The following is a 13,380-nucleotide window of genomic DNA, read 5'->3' on the forward strand; positions in this document are numbered from 1 at the left end:
CACCAAATCCCACATCTTCTACATAAACATCCTGTTCTCAAAATCAGAACCTCTGCCTTTTCCACTGCCAGTCTCATCTTCCCTTACATGAAAATCAAAAACACTGCAGATGCTGGAAATTTGAAATAAAAATTGTGAACATTCAGTGGGTCCGGCAGCAGCTATGGAAAGAGAAACAATTAACGTTTCACGTCTGAAACCTTTCATCAGGAAGCAGAAAATAATTTAATTTCAGTTGCAGAGAAGGTAGGGAAGGAATGGATATATAAAAGGAACATCTCTTTGCACTTCAAAGGGCTCATTCTCTTTGCAATTCCCCGGTCCGCTCGTCCATCAAATCTTTCAAAGCGATCCCTCACTTCATCCACTCTTTCATCCCCACCAACCACTCTTCACCTTATGGCACTCTCCCATGAAACCACAAGGGATGTAACACTTGTCCTATCACCTCTTCCCTTCCCATCATCCAGGGATGCAAACACTCTTTCTAGGTAAAGCAGTGATTTACTTGCACTTCTTCTGACCTATGTGGTCTCCTCATATTGGGTGATGGATTTGTGCAGTTCTCCATTCCACTCTAATCTGTCTGGCTCTGGCCTCCCACACTGCAACAATGAGGTGAGATCCCAGGCAAGCTTGTCAAATAACACCTCATTTTCTACCTGGGCATGCTGCAGCCTTCCAGATTCAATATCAAATTCTCCAACTTTAGATAACTCACCTTCTTTCTGTATGTATCAGAACTGGTTATCTGTGATTTTGGCTTACTTTTTTCCCTCTCTCAACTAGTATAGCCTGGCCTGCTGGGTACATACCACAGTCCCACTATCAGCACAGACAAAGCAGCATAATCTGCCTCCAATTACCATTACTCATTTGGTCTCAGTTTAGACATATTCCCATCCCCTCAAAGTTCTCCGAAACTAACTTAATTTCTCACTTCCCAGTTCTGACAAAGGGTTTCCAATCAGAAGCATTAACTCCCTTTCTCTTTTCACAGATGTTGACTGACCTGCTGAGTGTTTCCTGCATTCTGTTTTTAATCTTCCTATGCTTTCTGAACGTATATCACCTATCAGCTCCATGCAGAATCTCCCCAATTCCCTTTATGAATTTATTTTTCAATCTTTTTATTAAATCTCAAATTAATACACATAGCAATAGTGATTATACACATGCTGCGAAGAGATCAGGATTACAATAATAACAGTTGACATATACAAACACAGGGAGTAAAATATATAATCTGAACCTCCCAATCTCTTACTAAGTGAACATGATACAAGAGAATTTGAAATATAGAAGATATGAAAAGAGAACCCCAAAATTAAAAAAATAATAACAAAAGCAAACCAAAAATTTCAAAAAAAGCTGTTATTTCCTTGGTTAAAAAACATTATTATGTCGTTAGCTCCGCTCTTCTATATTCAAATAAAAGGTTATTGAAAGGGATTCAAGAAAGGTCTGCTTACATCATATGGAAATACTGAATAAATGGACTCCAGACTTCCTCAAATTTAAGCGAAGGATCAACAGTACCACTTCCAATTTTTTCTGAGTTTAAACATGTTATAGGTTGAGAAAACTATTGAAATGTGGTAGGAGGTGTAGGATCCTTCCATCTAAATAGAATGGATCTCTTGGCCATTAACGTAACAAAGGCAATCATACGACAAGCTGAAGCAGATAAATGGCTGGAATCCATCATTGGTAACCCAGAAATTGCAGTGATAGGATGAGGTTGTAAATCAATATTCAATACAATTGAAATAATATTAAAAATGTCTTTCCAATATTTTTCCAAAAGAGGGCAGGACCAAACCATGTGTGTCAGGGAAGCCACCTCCAAATTACATCTGTCACATATAGGATTTATATGGTGATAAAAAAGGGCTAACTTATCCTTAGACATATGGGTCCTGTGAACCACCTTAAACTGTATCAAAGAATGTCTAGCACACATTGAAGATGTATTAACTAATTGGAGAATTTTCTTCCATGTCTCTATAGATAAAAAGCATCTAAAGTTCTCTCTCCCATTCATTCTTAATTTTATCAAGTGTCTCTAGACGTATTTTCATAATCAGATCATAATTTATTACTATCAAGCCCTTCTGATAAGGATTAAAACCTAAAACTTTTTCAGTAACTTCAATTTTATGTGGTATCGGAAAAGTAGGTAAAATAACTTTTAAAAAATTTCTAATCTGTAAATATCGAAAAAAAATGTGATCTAGGCAAATAGTATTTATTAGACAACTGTTCAAAAGACAAAAGACAATTATCAATGAATAGATCATGAAAGCATGTTATTCCCTTCATTTTCCATAAAGAAAAAGCTAAATCAATTCTGGATGGTTGAAAGAAAAAATTGGATTGGATAGGACTTGATAAAATGAATTTATTCAATCCAAAAAATTTACAAAATTGAAACCATAGTTGTATTGTATATTTAGTTATTGGGTTAATCATTTGTTTACTTAATTTAGTCAGTGCAAAAGGGAGCGAGGCTCCTAAAACAGAAGCTAATGAAAACCCTTGCACAGACTCATGCTCAAGATATACCCATCCCTTTATGAATTTCATTTTCACTACTTAACCTAGTCCTGCTTTATCTGTGACTGGCTCTGATGTGTAATCTCACCATAGTAAAATCCACCATTCTTCTCTCCAACCTACAAAAACACCTTTGCTTGGATATAGTATTCCATCCAGTTCTCGCATCACTAGCTTAGTACAGTAATCCAGCAGGGTAAAGTTTGATCCAGACTCATTGCAACTCTTCATCTACATGGGGCCTTCATATTTTCAACTGTCAAGGAGGGCAGTCTCTCTTACTCTCAACATTCTGTGTTAATTCTCTATCTAAATTGTCAGACTACCCAACGTCTACTTTCTATTGGGCCTAAACCTTATCCGGTTGAATAATGGGAAAACCAAATCCGGTTTATTGATCTCCTGAACTCTCTACCTCTGTCCCAATTCCATTCTAATAAACCAGCCATTTCAAGTTAAACCAGCTGGCTCCATTCAGCAGAGCTTTGAAGACAACTAATCTATTGCTGATAGCTTATTTTCACCCAAAAGTACTTACCTCCACCACTTCATCAGCAGCACAGCTTTCATTTCTCTAAACTGACATAGGAATTTAAATTGAAGCAGGAGGGCACCAAGCACCAACAACCCCCCCACAAGCCTGCACCATTTATTCAACAGCCAGTCCCACACCTCATCCATTTTGACACCAAACTCACTGATTGCCTTGATGTCCAAAAATCTGATTATCAAATTTAAATATATTCTAAAACTAAGCATCCACAGCCCTCTAAGGTAGAGAATGCCAATGATTTACAATCCACTATAAAGGAATGTTTACCTCAGAGTTAACTGGCTAACCACTCATCCCGAGACCATATGCTACTTAGTTCACCAATAAGAGGAAACGGACTCACAGCATCCATCCTGCAATCCCTTTCAGAATCTTGTATACTTTAATGGATCACTCCTCAGTTCTCTAAACTCCGGTGACTGTAGATTAATTTTAATCTTTCTTCATAGCCGCCTCTTCCCATAAATTAATCCAGTGAATCTATGCCCCACTGATTCCAAGCATAAACTTTTTTTAGGTATGGCAACCAAAACAACACAGTGCTTCAAATGACGTTATGCTAAAGGAAGGTTGTTTAGTCTCAGTGATGCTCCTTTTCATGTATTTTCCAACCCACTTGCAATAAAGGACAATAAACCATTTGTATCCTCACTGATTGCTGTATCAGATGTTTACTTCCCGTATCAGCACATCAGGAGCACCTTGCGTACTAACACGTATTAGCTTTTTACCTTTTAGAAAAAGGTCTCTTTCTATTTCTCTGACCAAAGCAAATGGCCTCAACTTCCCACATCATACACCATCTGCAACCACCATCCCTGCTTCCATAACCAATCTATAGCCCTTCGCAGCCTCTCTACATATTGCTCACAGTTTACTATCCCATTTGGCTGTAACATGAGGAAATTTAGATACATTGCATGCTGCCTTTCCATCGACATAAATTGTGAATAGCCACCCTAGTACTGATTGCTCTGCATCCACAACCTGCCAGTAACAGTATGCAACTTGAAAAGAATACATTTTCTGCCCTTTAACCTATTCATTATCCGTAATATTAAGCCCAATCCCACAAGCCTTTATTTTGTACAACAATTCTTTGTGAAGTAGATTATCATGTACTATTTGAAAATCCATTGGTTTTCCCTTAGCTTTTTTTTTTGAGGATGCAACCAAAATTTTTCAAATTGGTGTTTCCATTCCATAAAACAATACTTACCTCTGCTAATCATATGATTTTCTGTTATCTTTACAGTGCTTTGCTGACAACCGACTGGACTAACTGAACAGTAGTTTGCTCTTTTCTCCCCACACTCTCCCTCTTTTCTTGAAGAATGGTGATATATTTTCAGCCTTCCAATCTGAGAGGATTGCTCCTGAATCCAGGAATTTTGGAAAATTGTTACTGATGCTTTCAGTGCAGTCACTTTTATAATCCTAGAATGTAGGTTCTCAGGTCCAGGGGATTTGTCTTTAATTGCTCTGCAGGCTGTCTCTGAGTTACGAACGCATTTCATTTTTTTTTACAGACACCCTTAAGTTGATTTTGTCCACGTTGTAAAATACACAAAATAACTTGATACGATAACCATACCTCCATTGTAATGAATGGTGTTGATGAAGGCCAATTAACCTTACCTTTCCCTGCCTAGTTACAATGGTACAGAATCAGAATGTCCTATGCTCAACCGCTGCTTTTGATGGGCTTGAAGTATCTGCTGAAGTTACGTTGTTTGATAGAATATCATTGCACAAAGTATCAATAGAAGCAATTGCTTGTCAATTTCCAAAGCAACTTGTCAATTTCCAAAGCAACTCTCTTAGTGGCCTCCAGCAGTGAAACGGACAGCCCGTGTTCTTAAGAGACAATAGTAAACAGATTCACACCCCCCCACCCCCCCACCCAGAGTGATTCTTGTTTGAATTTAATAATATTTATGGAAGATCGATTGTATGTATGGGGTGTCCACAAGTCAGGCACTCGAATACAGGCCTTCCTCAGGTTACGTTTCTCCTCTATTATTCTAAGTTCTTGTAAGCATGAGTCTTGATCCATCTCCATTTCTACTACATTTATTGCATCTTCTCCATTAAAAATAGTTGAAATAAAATCCTTAATGCTTCAGCCAGCACTTCATATGACATTATAACTTCTCATCATGTTTCTTTGGGATTAATGTTTATTTTTGCTATTCTTGCTTTTGCACAGCTGTAGCAGCTCTTACATATTTTTTTAAATCTGTATTTCCTGCTAATTTATACTTATTGTATATTCCCTTCTTGATTAATTTCTTTTGATCATTTGCTGCAGACTTTTAAAACTATCCAGGCATTCAGGTTTGTGGCATCATTATAAACTTCTCTTACTCAAATCCTGCCCTTCACACCCTTATTTTCCGCTAATGGATCATCCTTATCCTTACCAACTTCCACTCTATCCTGAAGCCCAACACATAGAATTAAAACAGAAAGGCCCTCGATTAAGAATGCCTTTGTTAAATTCAGCAACCTTGTATAATAAACATCCTTCAGTTTGTCTCTTCCTTCAGTAGGACCCTGCCAGTCCAAGCTCTGTGTATCATCACCCCTACTCTCTGCAACTTCATAAACTTTTGCTTTGAATCATTCCTGCACACAATACATTCTCTTCTTGACAACAATTTCAGAAGTTTTCCTAAATCATAGGTGTTCATCACTTTCAGAATAAAGTAAATAGTGTGGAAATTTGTCCTTGGTCACATTCACTGAATGTGCAAAACAGAAGCACAATTCACTTCTACATTTTAAAAATTTGGTTCATTTGAAGTCACTAACATATTCCATGTTTAGCCCAAGTGCAAAGGACAAATCTCTACCCATAACTCGTGTAATACCTCCTTCACCCAAGACACATTAAATTAAGTAAAAAGGCTGCTTAGGCTGGCCTGGGATTGTCTATTTTAATAAAGGAAATGGGGGATGAGCCAAATATAATGGAAAACTAAGTTGGAATGTTCATCCAATCTAGAGATTGTTTTAAATTTATTACGACATAACAATTACATTGCAATACAAACCTTTCAGCAACAGCAAGGAGGCGTTCTGGGCGGAATGTACCTTCAGTATCAATGTACATAGCTTTTCCCTCTCCACCACCACGGTCAATGGGTAACTGCAAACCAGTAAGGCAGAAGGGAAAAAACATTAAGTTTTCAACAAGGCAGAAAGAGTTCCTTCAGCATCAGCAGCTTCCATCTCCATATAATTGTTTACAAGTTGGAAGTATTTAAGGGGTTTAGCTAAATATATGGCTGCCCATGAGATGCCAAAATTCACACTGTTGGCCTACAATGTCAGAGGATAGTGTATCTACCTTTTTTAAATTTAGAAAGTTATAAAAAACTTCAATTTCCCACTGAGATGTTATCATGAAATATTTCTTGAAAGGTGTCAGGTGGAATAAAAACACTTTCCCAGAAAACATCAGCCTTCTTTTAAAATACACATTATAAGTAAGTTGACTAAAGGACGTGTCGCTCAACTGTTCACCACCTGAAATATTTAAAGTTAACTTGTAATGTCTGGAGGTGGGAGAAATAGATGACAATTGAGAAAGTGACTCAACTGAAGTACTAAAATTAAACTATGTTAGGTACCTGACACGTCACTGCCAATGTATGACAGAGCTGGGTCTTCCCAGTACGAAATTCTCCAAACATCTCAGTGATTGAACCAGTCTCTATCCCACCTGAAACACCAAGCAGAGCTCATAGTATCACAGAATCAATGAAAACGATGAAAAAAAACACTTAATTCTCATTTAACATTGGCATCCTGTGTTGTAACTCGCACCAATTCTCATTCATCCATTGCACTTTGTGCTTGGTCTCTGGTTAAATATTGCTTCAATTTTAATATTCACCCAAGTTTTTAAATTCCTGTGCCATTTTCTGCACACCTTTTTCTTGAAGTCTGACAACATAAAGGAAATAAAGTCACGAGGATACAAAGACTGTGCAAAGGTTATGGAGAGGTTGTGAATAGCAAATATTTGGCAGATGGAGTATAATGTGGGGAAGAGAGAGGTTATCCACTTTGATAGGAAGAAAAGAAAACTGAAAAATGGTTAAATGGATAGACAACAGAATACTGGTGTACACTGGGATCTATGCGTCCTTATGCATGAAGCACAAAGTTAACCTGTTGCATCTGAGGGACTTCCTTCAGATAATAAAAAAAATGCAGATATCACCAAGGCCCTCTCCTCTCTACCCAATATACCCACAAAAAAATGCTTTGAATGATTTGATACTTATAAGCACTGATGAGTTTTGAAGTCACAAGATGCAGATGTGTAAGTAAAGACTGCTGTCTATTAGAACAGCGGCTGCAATGTTACACAGTAGGAAGTCACTTGACACAAGTGGTCTGAAAATTGATTGCACTAATTCTCCACCAAAATTAACAAGCTTATTTGGTCATTTATCATATATATAAAAAAAGATAAAGTTTTACATCGGTATGTGTTCCCACTCTTCTGAAGATGTTTCAAATCTTTTTAGCAAAGCCTTCAAAACAAAACTGAGATGGGACCTGCAGCTGACGTTGCAAACTACACATATAGCAAATCAACAGATAACAAGTAACTGGGAAGGCAAACAGAAGTAGAACTAAGACCAAGATTAGATTGGCCAAGACCTTGTTAAATGGCGCATAATAGTCCCAAGGAGCTATTTTTATACAAAATATTTGTTCCTATCTCTTCAAAACTCTCCAATGTCTGGCACAAAACTCTTTTAAAAAAAAACTTGCCCTGCACATCTCCATTAAACTTTCCCCCCTCACTTTAAATGCATATCCTCTAGTATTTGACATTTCTACCCTGGGAAAAAGATTTTGACTGTCTATCCTATCTATGCCTCATAATTTTATAAACTTCTATCAGGTCTTCCCGCAGCCTCTGACACCCCAGAGAAAACAACCCAAATCTGTCCAACCTATCCTTATAGTTCATACCCTCTAATCCAGGCAGCATCCTAGTAGATCCTTCCTGTACATTTACAAAGTTTTCACATCGTTCCTGTAATGTGACGAACAGAATGGCACACAATACTCCAAGTGCAGACTAACCAAAATTTTATGTTACTGCAAAATGACTTTTGCAAGGACTGAATAGTTGAGGTCTCTCTTTATCATTAAATAAATGGGCAATGACAGACTTGAGACTCAGTACACAATGAGCAAATAGCACCGTATACGTCATCTAATATGGAAGTCAGAAGTTGTGGGGTGGGACAGAAACAAGGCAGAGAATCTGAGAGAATGGAATTAACTCCTCAGAAGAAAGGTGAAAATTAAGACAGCACTGGGTACCCATGGGCTTGAGTGGATACTCATCATTAAAAGCAGAGAAGGTGAAAAATAATGGATACACCACGTGAAAGTGAAAACAGAGAAGAAATTATCAAAGGTGATGAAATTTTGTTCAAGACCGGGAAGCAGCAGTGAAATCATTCCCAATGTACTCAAAACAAAAAGTAAGGATGACCGAAACAAGGAATGTTGTTCACATCCCATTAAGAGATAGGCATTGCTTGGACCCATGTGAAGTCTCTTAGCTAGAGTTCTCATAATGAACATCATCTCCCTTAACTGAACTCACTTCCTCTAAACAAAATGTAGTTAGTCTTGGCCATACCTTCCTTTCCTGCCTGATCACAAAACCCCATGATTTCTGTCTAAAAATCGTCCTCTAGCCCTCTGGGCAGATCCAGCAGACTACCAATAGTGAACATCCAGGCTGAGATAATTTTAATAAGAACTTCATTGATAATGGAGACTATTCTCTCATTCACTTTACTTCCCCCTCTTCACAACATTCATTTCCCCCTTTTTATATCATTGATGTGGTACAGAAATACAGGTGATTCATCTTTGAGGACTGTGCTATGCACACACTGTAGATGGAAGCCTGGGTGAAGGAGATTGTTAGATTACAGTGAATAAAGGCTCAAAGGCTAGATAGCTGGGATTTTCTGAGTGCAGGTGGAAGTGAATTGGGAGGAAGAAGAATTATGCAGGTAGAGTACAAACAGTGAATTGATCAGGACAGCTTTATGTGACGGATATAATTAGAGTTACAAGTCTTTGAATATGGATTAGCAATTTATATGTTATTAGACGAAACAATGGAAAAGTACCCATTGGTGGGATCTAACAAATGGTATTCACCAGCAATTTGTACTGGATCTTATATACCAATGACATAGATAGAATTGCACATTCAAGCCTGTAGAGGACACTGAATCAATGGACACAGTTGTTATTGAGATGGAATAGAAAGAATCAATTTAAATGTGTGGGCAAAACTGTAGCAGCTGAAGGTCTATGTGTAAGAAGTCCAGGGTGCTGTATTTTTGGTTCAAGAGAAACAAAGCAGGAATGGTTAACAAAATATCTTCAAACTTCCTGCAATCTAACAGTCTATAATACCCTCATAGCTATGTCATGAAGTCATGTAACAAATTAGCTGGTGGCTTAATGATTTAATGATCATGAAAAATAACACCAAGCGTATTTGAAAGGTGGGTGACTAATGAAACTACAACACTGGACAACATAAATGCAGAAAAAGCAATAAGTTGCAGACACAGCTATACAACAATTAAATCAAATATCTTCAACCCTGCTACATCTTGTTAAGAATGATGGTAGGTAAATGCAAAACCAAAATAAATATTCATCCATTCTCAATGATGGAGTCCAATATTTACAACCCAACAACCTGTTTGACTTCAGAGGTTGTTGATGATGCCTTTTTTTTATTTATTAAAAACATGTCTAGAAATTCAAATTCGAATGTGGTTATTTCGAATCCACAGGTTCTTTCAGGAGTTCAGGAATGAGTTGAAAACAACTTGGTGCTTCACAAAGTTTTACTGGAAAAGTTTAAAACAAAGAAACAGTCACAGAGCACATGGCACCAGCTTTGATGAGCCGAGACAAAGGAACAAAAGAAAGCTCAGGCCAGGGGAGAGGAAGAGTAAGAGAGAGATTAACAAAAGACAACACCTTTTTATACCTGAGATAAGAGGTATCATTTAGCTAACCATAGTCCAATCGGGAAACCTATTAGATACTTATGGCCAAACCAACCAATGAAAAAAAAACACATATTCACCTGATGGATGAACCAATAAGCTAGTAAGTGGCCATTCCTGTGCAGCCACTTGAGGTGTATTAAACACTATACATTGTTAAAAAACTAATTAAAACAGTCGAATCCAACATGCCCATCTCTAAAATAGAAAGCCAGCCAGTTTGCCGTTGCAATATCACAGAGGATACCACCAGCAAAACATCCGGTGCTTATTTTAACCAGAAACTCAATTGGTCCAGCCCAAAAAAAAGAGCCCTTGCAACTTCCCAAAACATCTCCTCCATCTGCAAGGTACAAATCTGGAGCATGAATCAATACTTTCCATTTGCCTGGATGGAGACAGCTACAAAAACACAGCTACATCAATCATTTCAAACTGCTCAGTTGCAAGTTGAATACAACTGTAATCTGAAGATTGAGAATTACCTTTATTAATTACCCAGAGATTTAGGAAACTTCAGACTTAATGCCATGGAAAAGGTACACTTAACTAAGTTAATATATGGGGTTGCAAATTTTCCTGCAAAGTGAAACTTTGCTGTTACGGCTCTTCACAGAGCAAATGCATTCTTACATTTCGAAAATTTATTGTGGATCCTCAGAGGGTATGATGCAGACTTGCAAAGAAGCCCACTAAAAAATATTGGCAGAGTCACTTGTACAACATTCATTTATATTTGCGTATTCAAGACCTGCGAATGGGGCAATTTATGTTGTGTCAGTTAATAGTTGGACAAGGAAGAACAAATCAGCAAGTTTCTTCCTGCTCTTCTTTAAGAACTTTGCTTGGTGATTCTCTCCCCCCACCCTTACCTTGTTACTGATGTTATTCAGGGCCCCAATTCAGTTCATGGAAGCACAGCTGCACATTCCCCAGTGTAATCAGGTGCCTGAAACTAACACTTGAGTCCCTTCTATGTATGCCATCTGTTTCTCACTGTACAACACATCTCCAAACCTCAATCACCACACTCCTACAGCCTACCTGATTTCCTCCACTAGTTTCATTATGGTACAGCTCAGATGAAAAGTCTTGGTGCACATTTTCATGTGTAAAGCCTATTGAAAACATCTTGTCCAAATGCATGATAAACTATTTCAGCCAGGATGCCTTGCACAAAAGTGTTGTGTGGATCTCCACATCTCATCTGCATATGTCAGAATTTCTATATAGAGGTGACACAAGTGGAAAGAGCAGCATGGAATCCTCTGCCCATTAAGACAAACAATATCTTGTTTTATCTTTCATCATGGAGTAACAATGTCAAAATGGTATTGTACTGTAGTGTAATGAATTAAAACAATTTTGAAGCTACATCTTGCCAGCACTCTAGCTAATGCAATACTGGTCCTCTTAATAATGCAAGAACATATGCTGAGTTTTCCTCCCTCATCTTCCTTCAATAACACTATCTCAACTTCTATAGCCACCAACAACTTAGCATTTCAGTCCATGATATAAACAAAGAGCAAGTATTCAAGGCAATACCAATATCATGGCACTGCCACTGATCTAATTCCAAGTCAAAGTATAGTTTTCAGAAGTCAATGAGCAGCAAATCAGTCCAGCATTCTGAGACCTACTGTTATCTCTTAACCTGTGTCCTAGGATCAGCTAGCTCAAAGTAGGTGGTGTCTTCACACACAAGATGTTAATGCTAACAGCAACCATAGAGCCAAATATGACCTAACTATATATGAGACATTCCCAATAAACTATATCAGAACTAACATCCAGGAAAGAAACAGTGGATACCACAATGAAAAAAATGTCTTTGCAATTAAATTTGGCCCAAACTTCATTTGTGTTCAAAACTTTGTTCCATTCTTTGCAAATTAGAATAACATGTGATACCTGAAAATTACATGGCTGTTTCCTGTTGAGAAAGATGAAGCACTAAATTACATATTTTGGAATACCCTTTCCTTCTGTACCAGCAGCAAACACCAGAAAAACAAAATCCAAGTGAAAGAAAAAGCACATACCATTGCATTGGCTTCTGCTCACAAAGCACATAATCCTCAACACCCACAATTTTAGGAAAACAAAATGGGGCAGAAGGAAAGTAGTTATTTCATTTCAAAGTAGTGCATGCTTGATACCATACCACAGCAAGCAGCAAAGTAACTGCATTTTCAGTAAAGCTGCACACAACATTAATTCACATGGTAGATTGGTGGCATTTTAAACCAAATATCCAGTGAATTTTAAAGTTGGAAGGCATACACATTTTTGAGAATTATCTTACGAAGTAGTTTCCTTAGAATGCACGTGTATTGTTGCCCACTAAAGCTTAGTTGACCATCACATCTTATAATATTTGCGTCTTGGCATCACAGTTCCATTATATTGATCAGCACAGGGACCAGCAGTGAGGGAAAATTGGCTGACTACCAGAAGGCAAAGAGTGGGGATAAAGAGGGCCTTTTCTGGTTGGCTACGGGTGACTAGTGGTGTTCCACGGGGGTCGGTGTTGGGTCCTCGACTTTTCACGTTATATGTTAATGATCTGGATGACACAATTGAGGGTTTTGTGGCCAAGTTTGCGGATGATAGGTGGAGGGGCAGATAGTGTTGAGGAAGCAGGGAGTCTGCAGAAGGACTTGAACAGGTTGGGAGAATGGGCAAAGAAGTGGCAGATGGAATACAGCATAGGGAAGTGGCCATGCACATTGGTAGAAGGAATAAAGGTGTAGACTATTTTCTAAACAAGGAGCGAATTCAGAAATCAGAGGTGCAAAGGGACTTGGGAGCCCTAGTGCAGGATTCCCTAAAGATTAACTTGCAGGTTGAGTTGGTAGTAAGGAAGGCAAATGCAATGTTAGCATTCATTTCAAAAAGGACAAGAATATAAAAGCAAGGATGTAATGCTGAGGCTTTATAAGGCATTGGTCAGACCACATTTGGAGTATTGTGAGCATTTTTGGGTCCCATATCTAAGGAAGGATGTGCTGGCATTGGAGAGGGTCCAGAGGAAGTTTACAAGAATGATCACAGGAATGAAAGGGTTAACATATGAGGAGTGTTTGATGGTCCTGGGCCTGTACTCACTGGAGTTTAGAAGGATGAGGGGGGGATCTCATTGTAACCTACTGAATATTGAAAAGCCTAGATAGAGTGGACGTGGAGAGG

General features: G+C 38.1%; 1 protein-coding gene across 4 annotated transcripts in view; it reads right to left on the reverse strand.

The window, feature by feature from the left end:
- Positions 1-13,380, reverse strand: part of rad51 (RAD51 recombinase) — a 65,538-nt gene that overhangs the window by 17,083 nt on the left and 35,075 nt on the right. For all 4 annotated transcript variants that reach the window (XM_052008827.1, XM_052038252.1, XM_052010622.1 and 1 more), the window contains exons 5-6: positions 6,745-6,836; positions 6,166-6,260 (exon numbers count right to left, since the gene is read on the reverse strand). In XM_052008827.1, coding sequence (XP_051864787.1) covers positions 6,166-6,260; positions 6,745-6,836 — 187 coding nt within the window. The remainder of the gene's footprint in view (positions 1-6,165; positions 6,261-6,744; positions 6,837-13,380) is intronic.

The sequence above is a fragment of the Pristis pectinata genome, chromosome 1 (genome assembly GCF_009764475.1).
Source record: "Pristis pectinata isolate sPriPec2 chromosome 1, sPriPec2.1.pri, whole genome shotgun sequence".
NCBI classification, from domain to species: Eukaryota; Metazoa; Chordata; class Chondrichthyes; order Rhinopristiformes; family Pristidae; genus Pristis; species Pristis pectinata.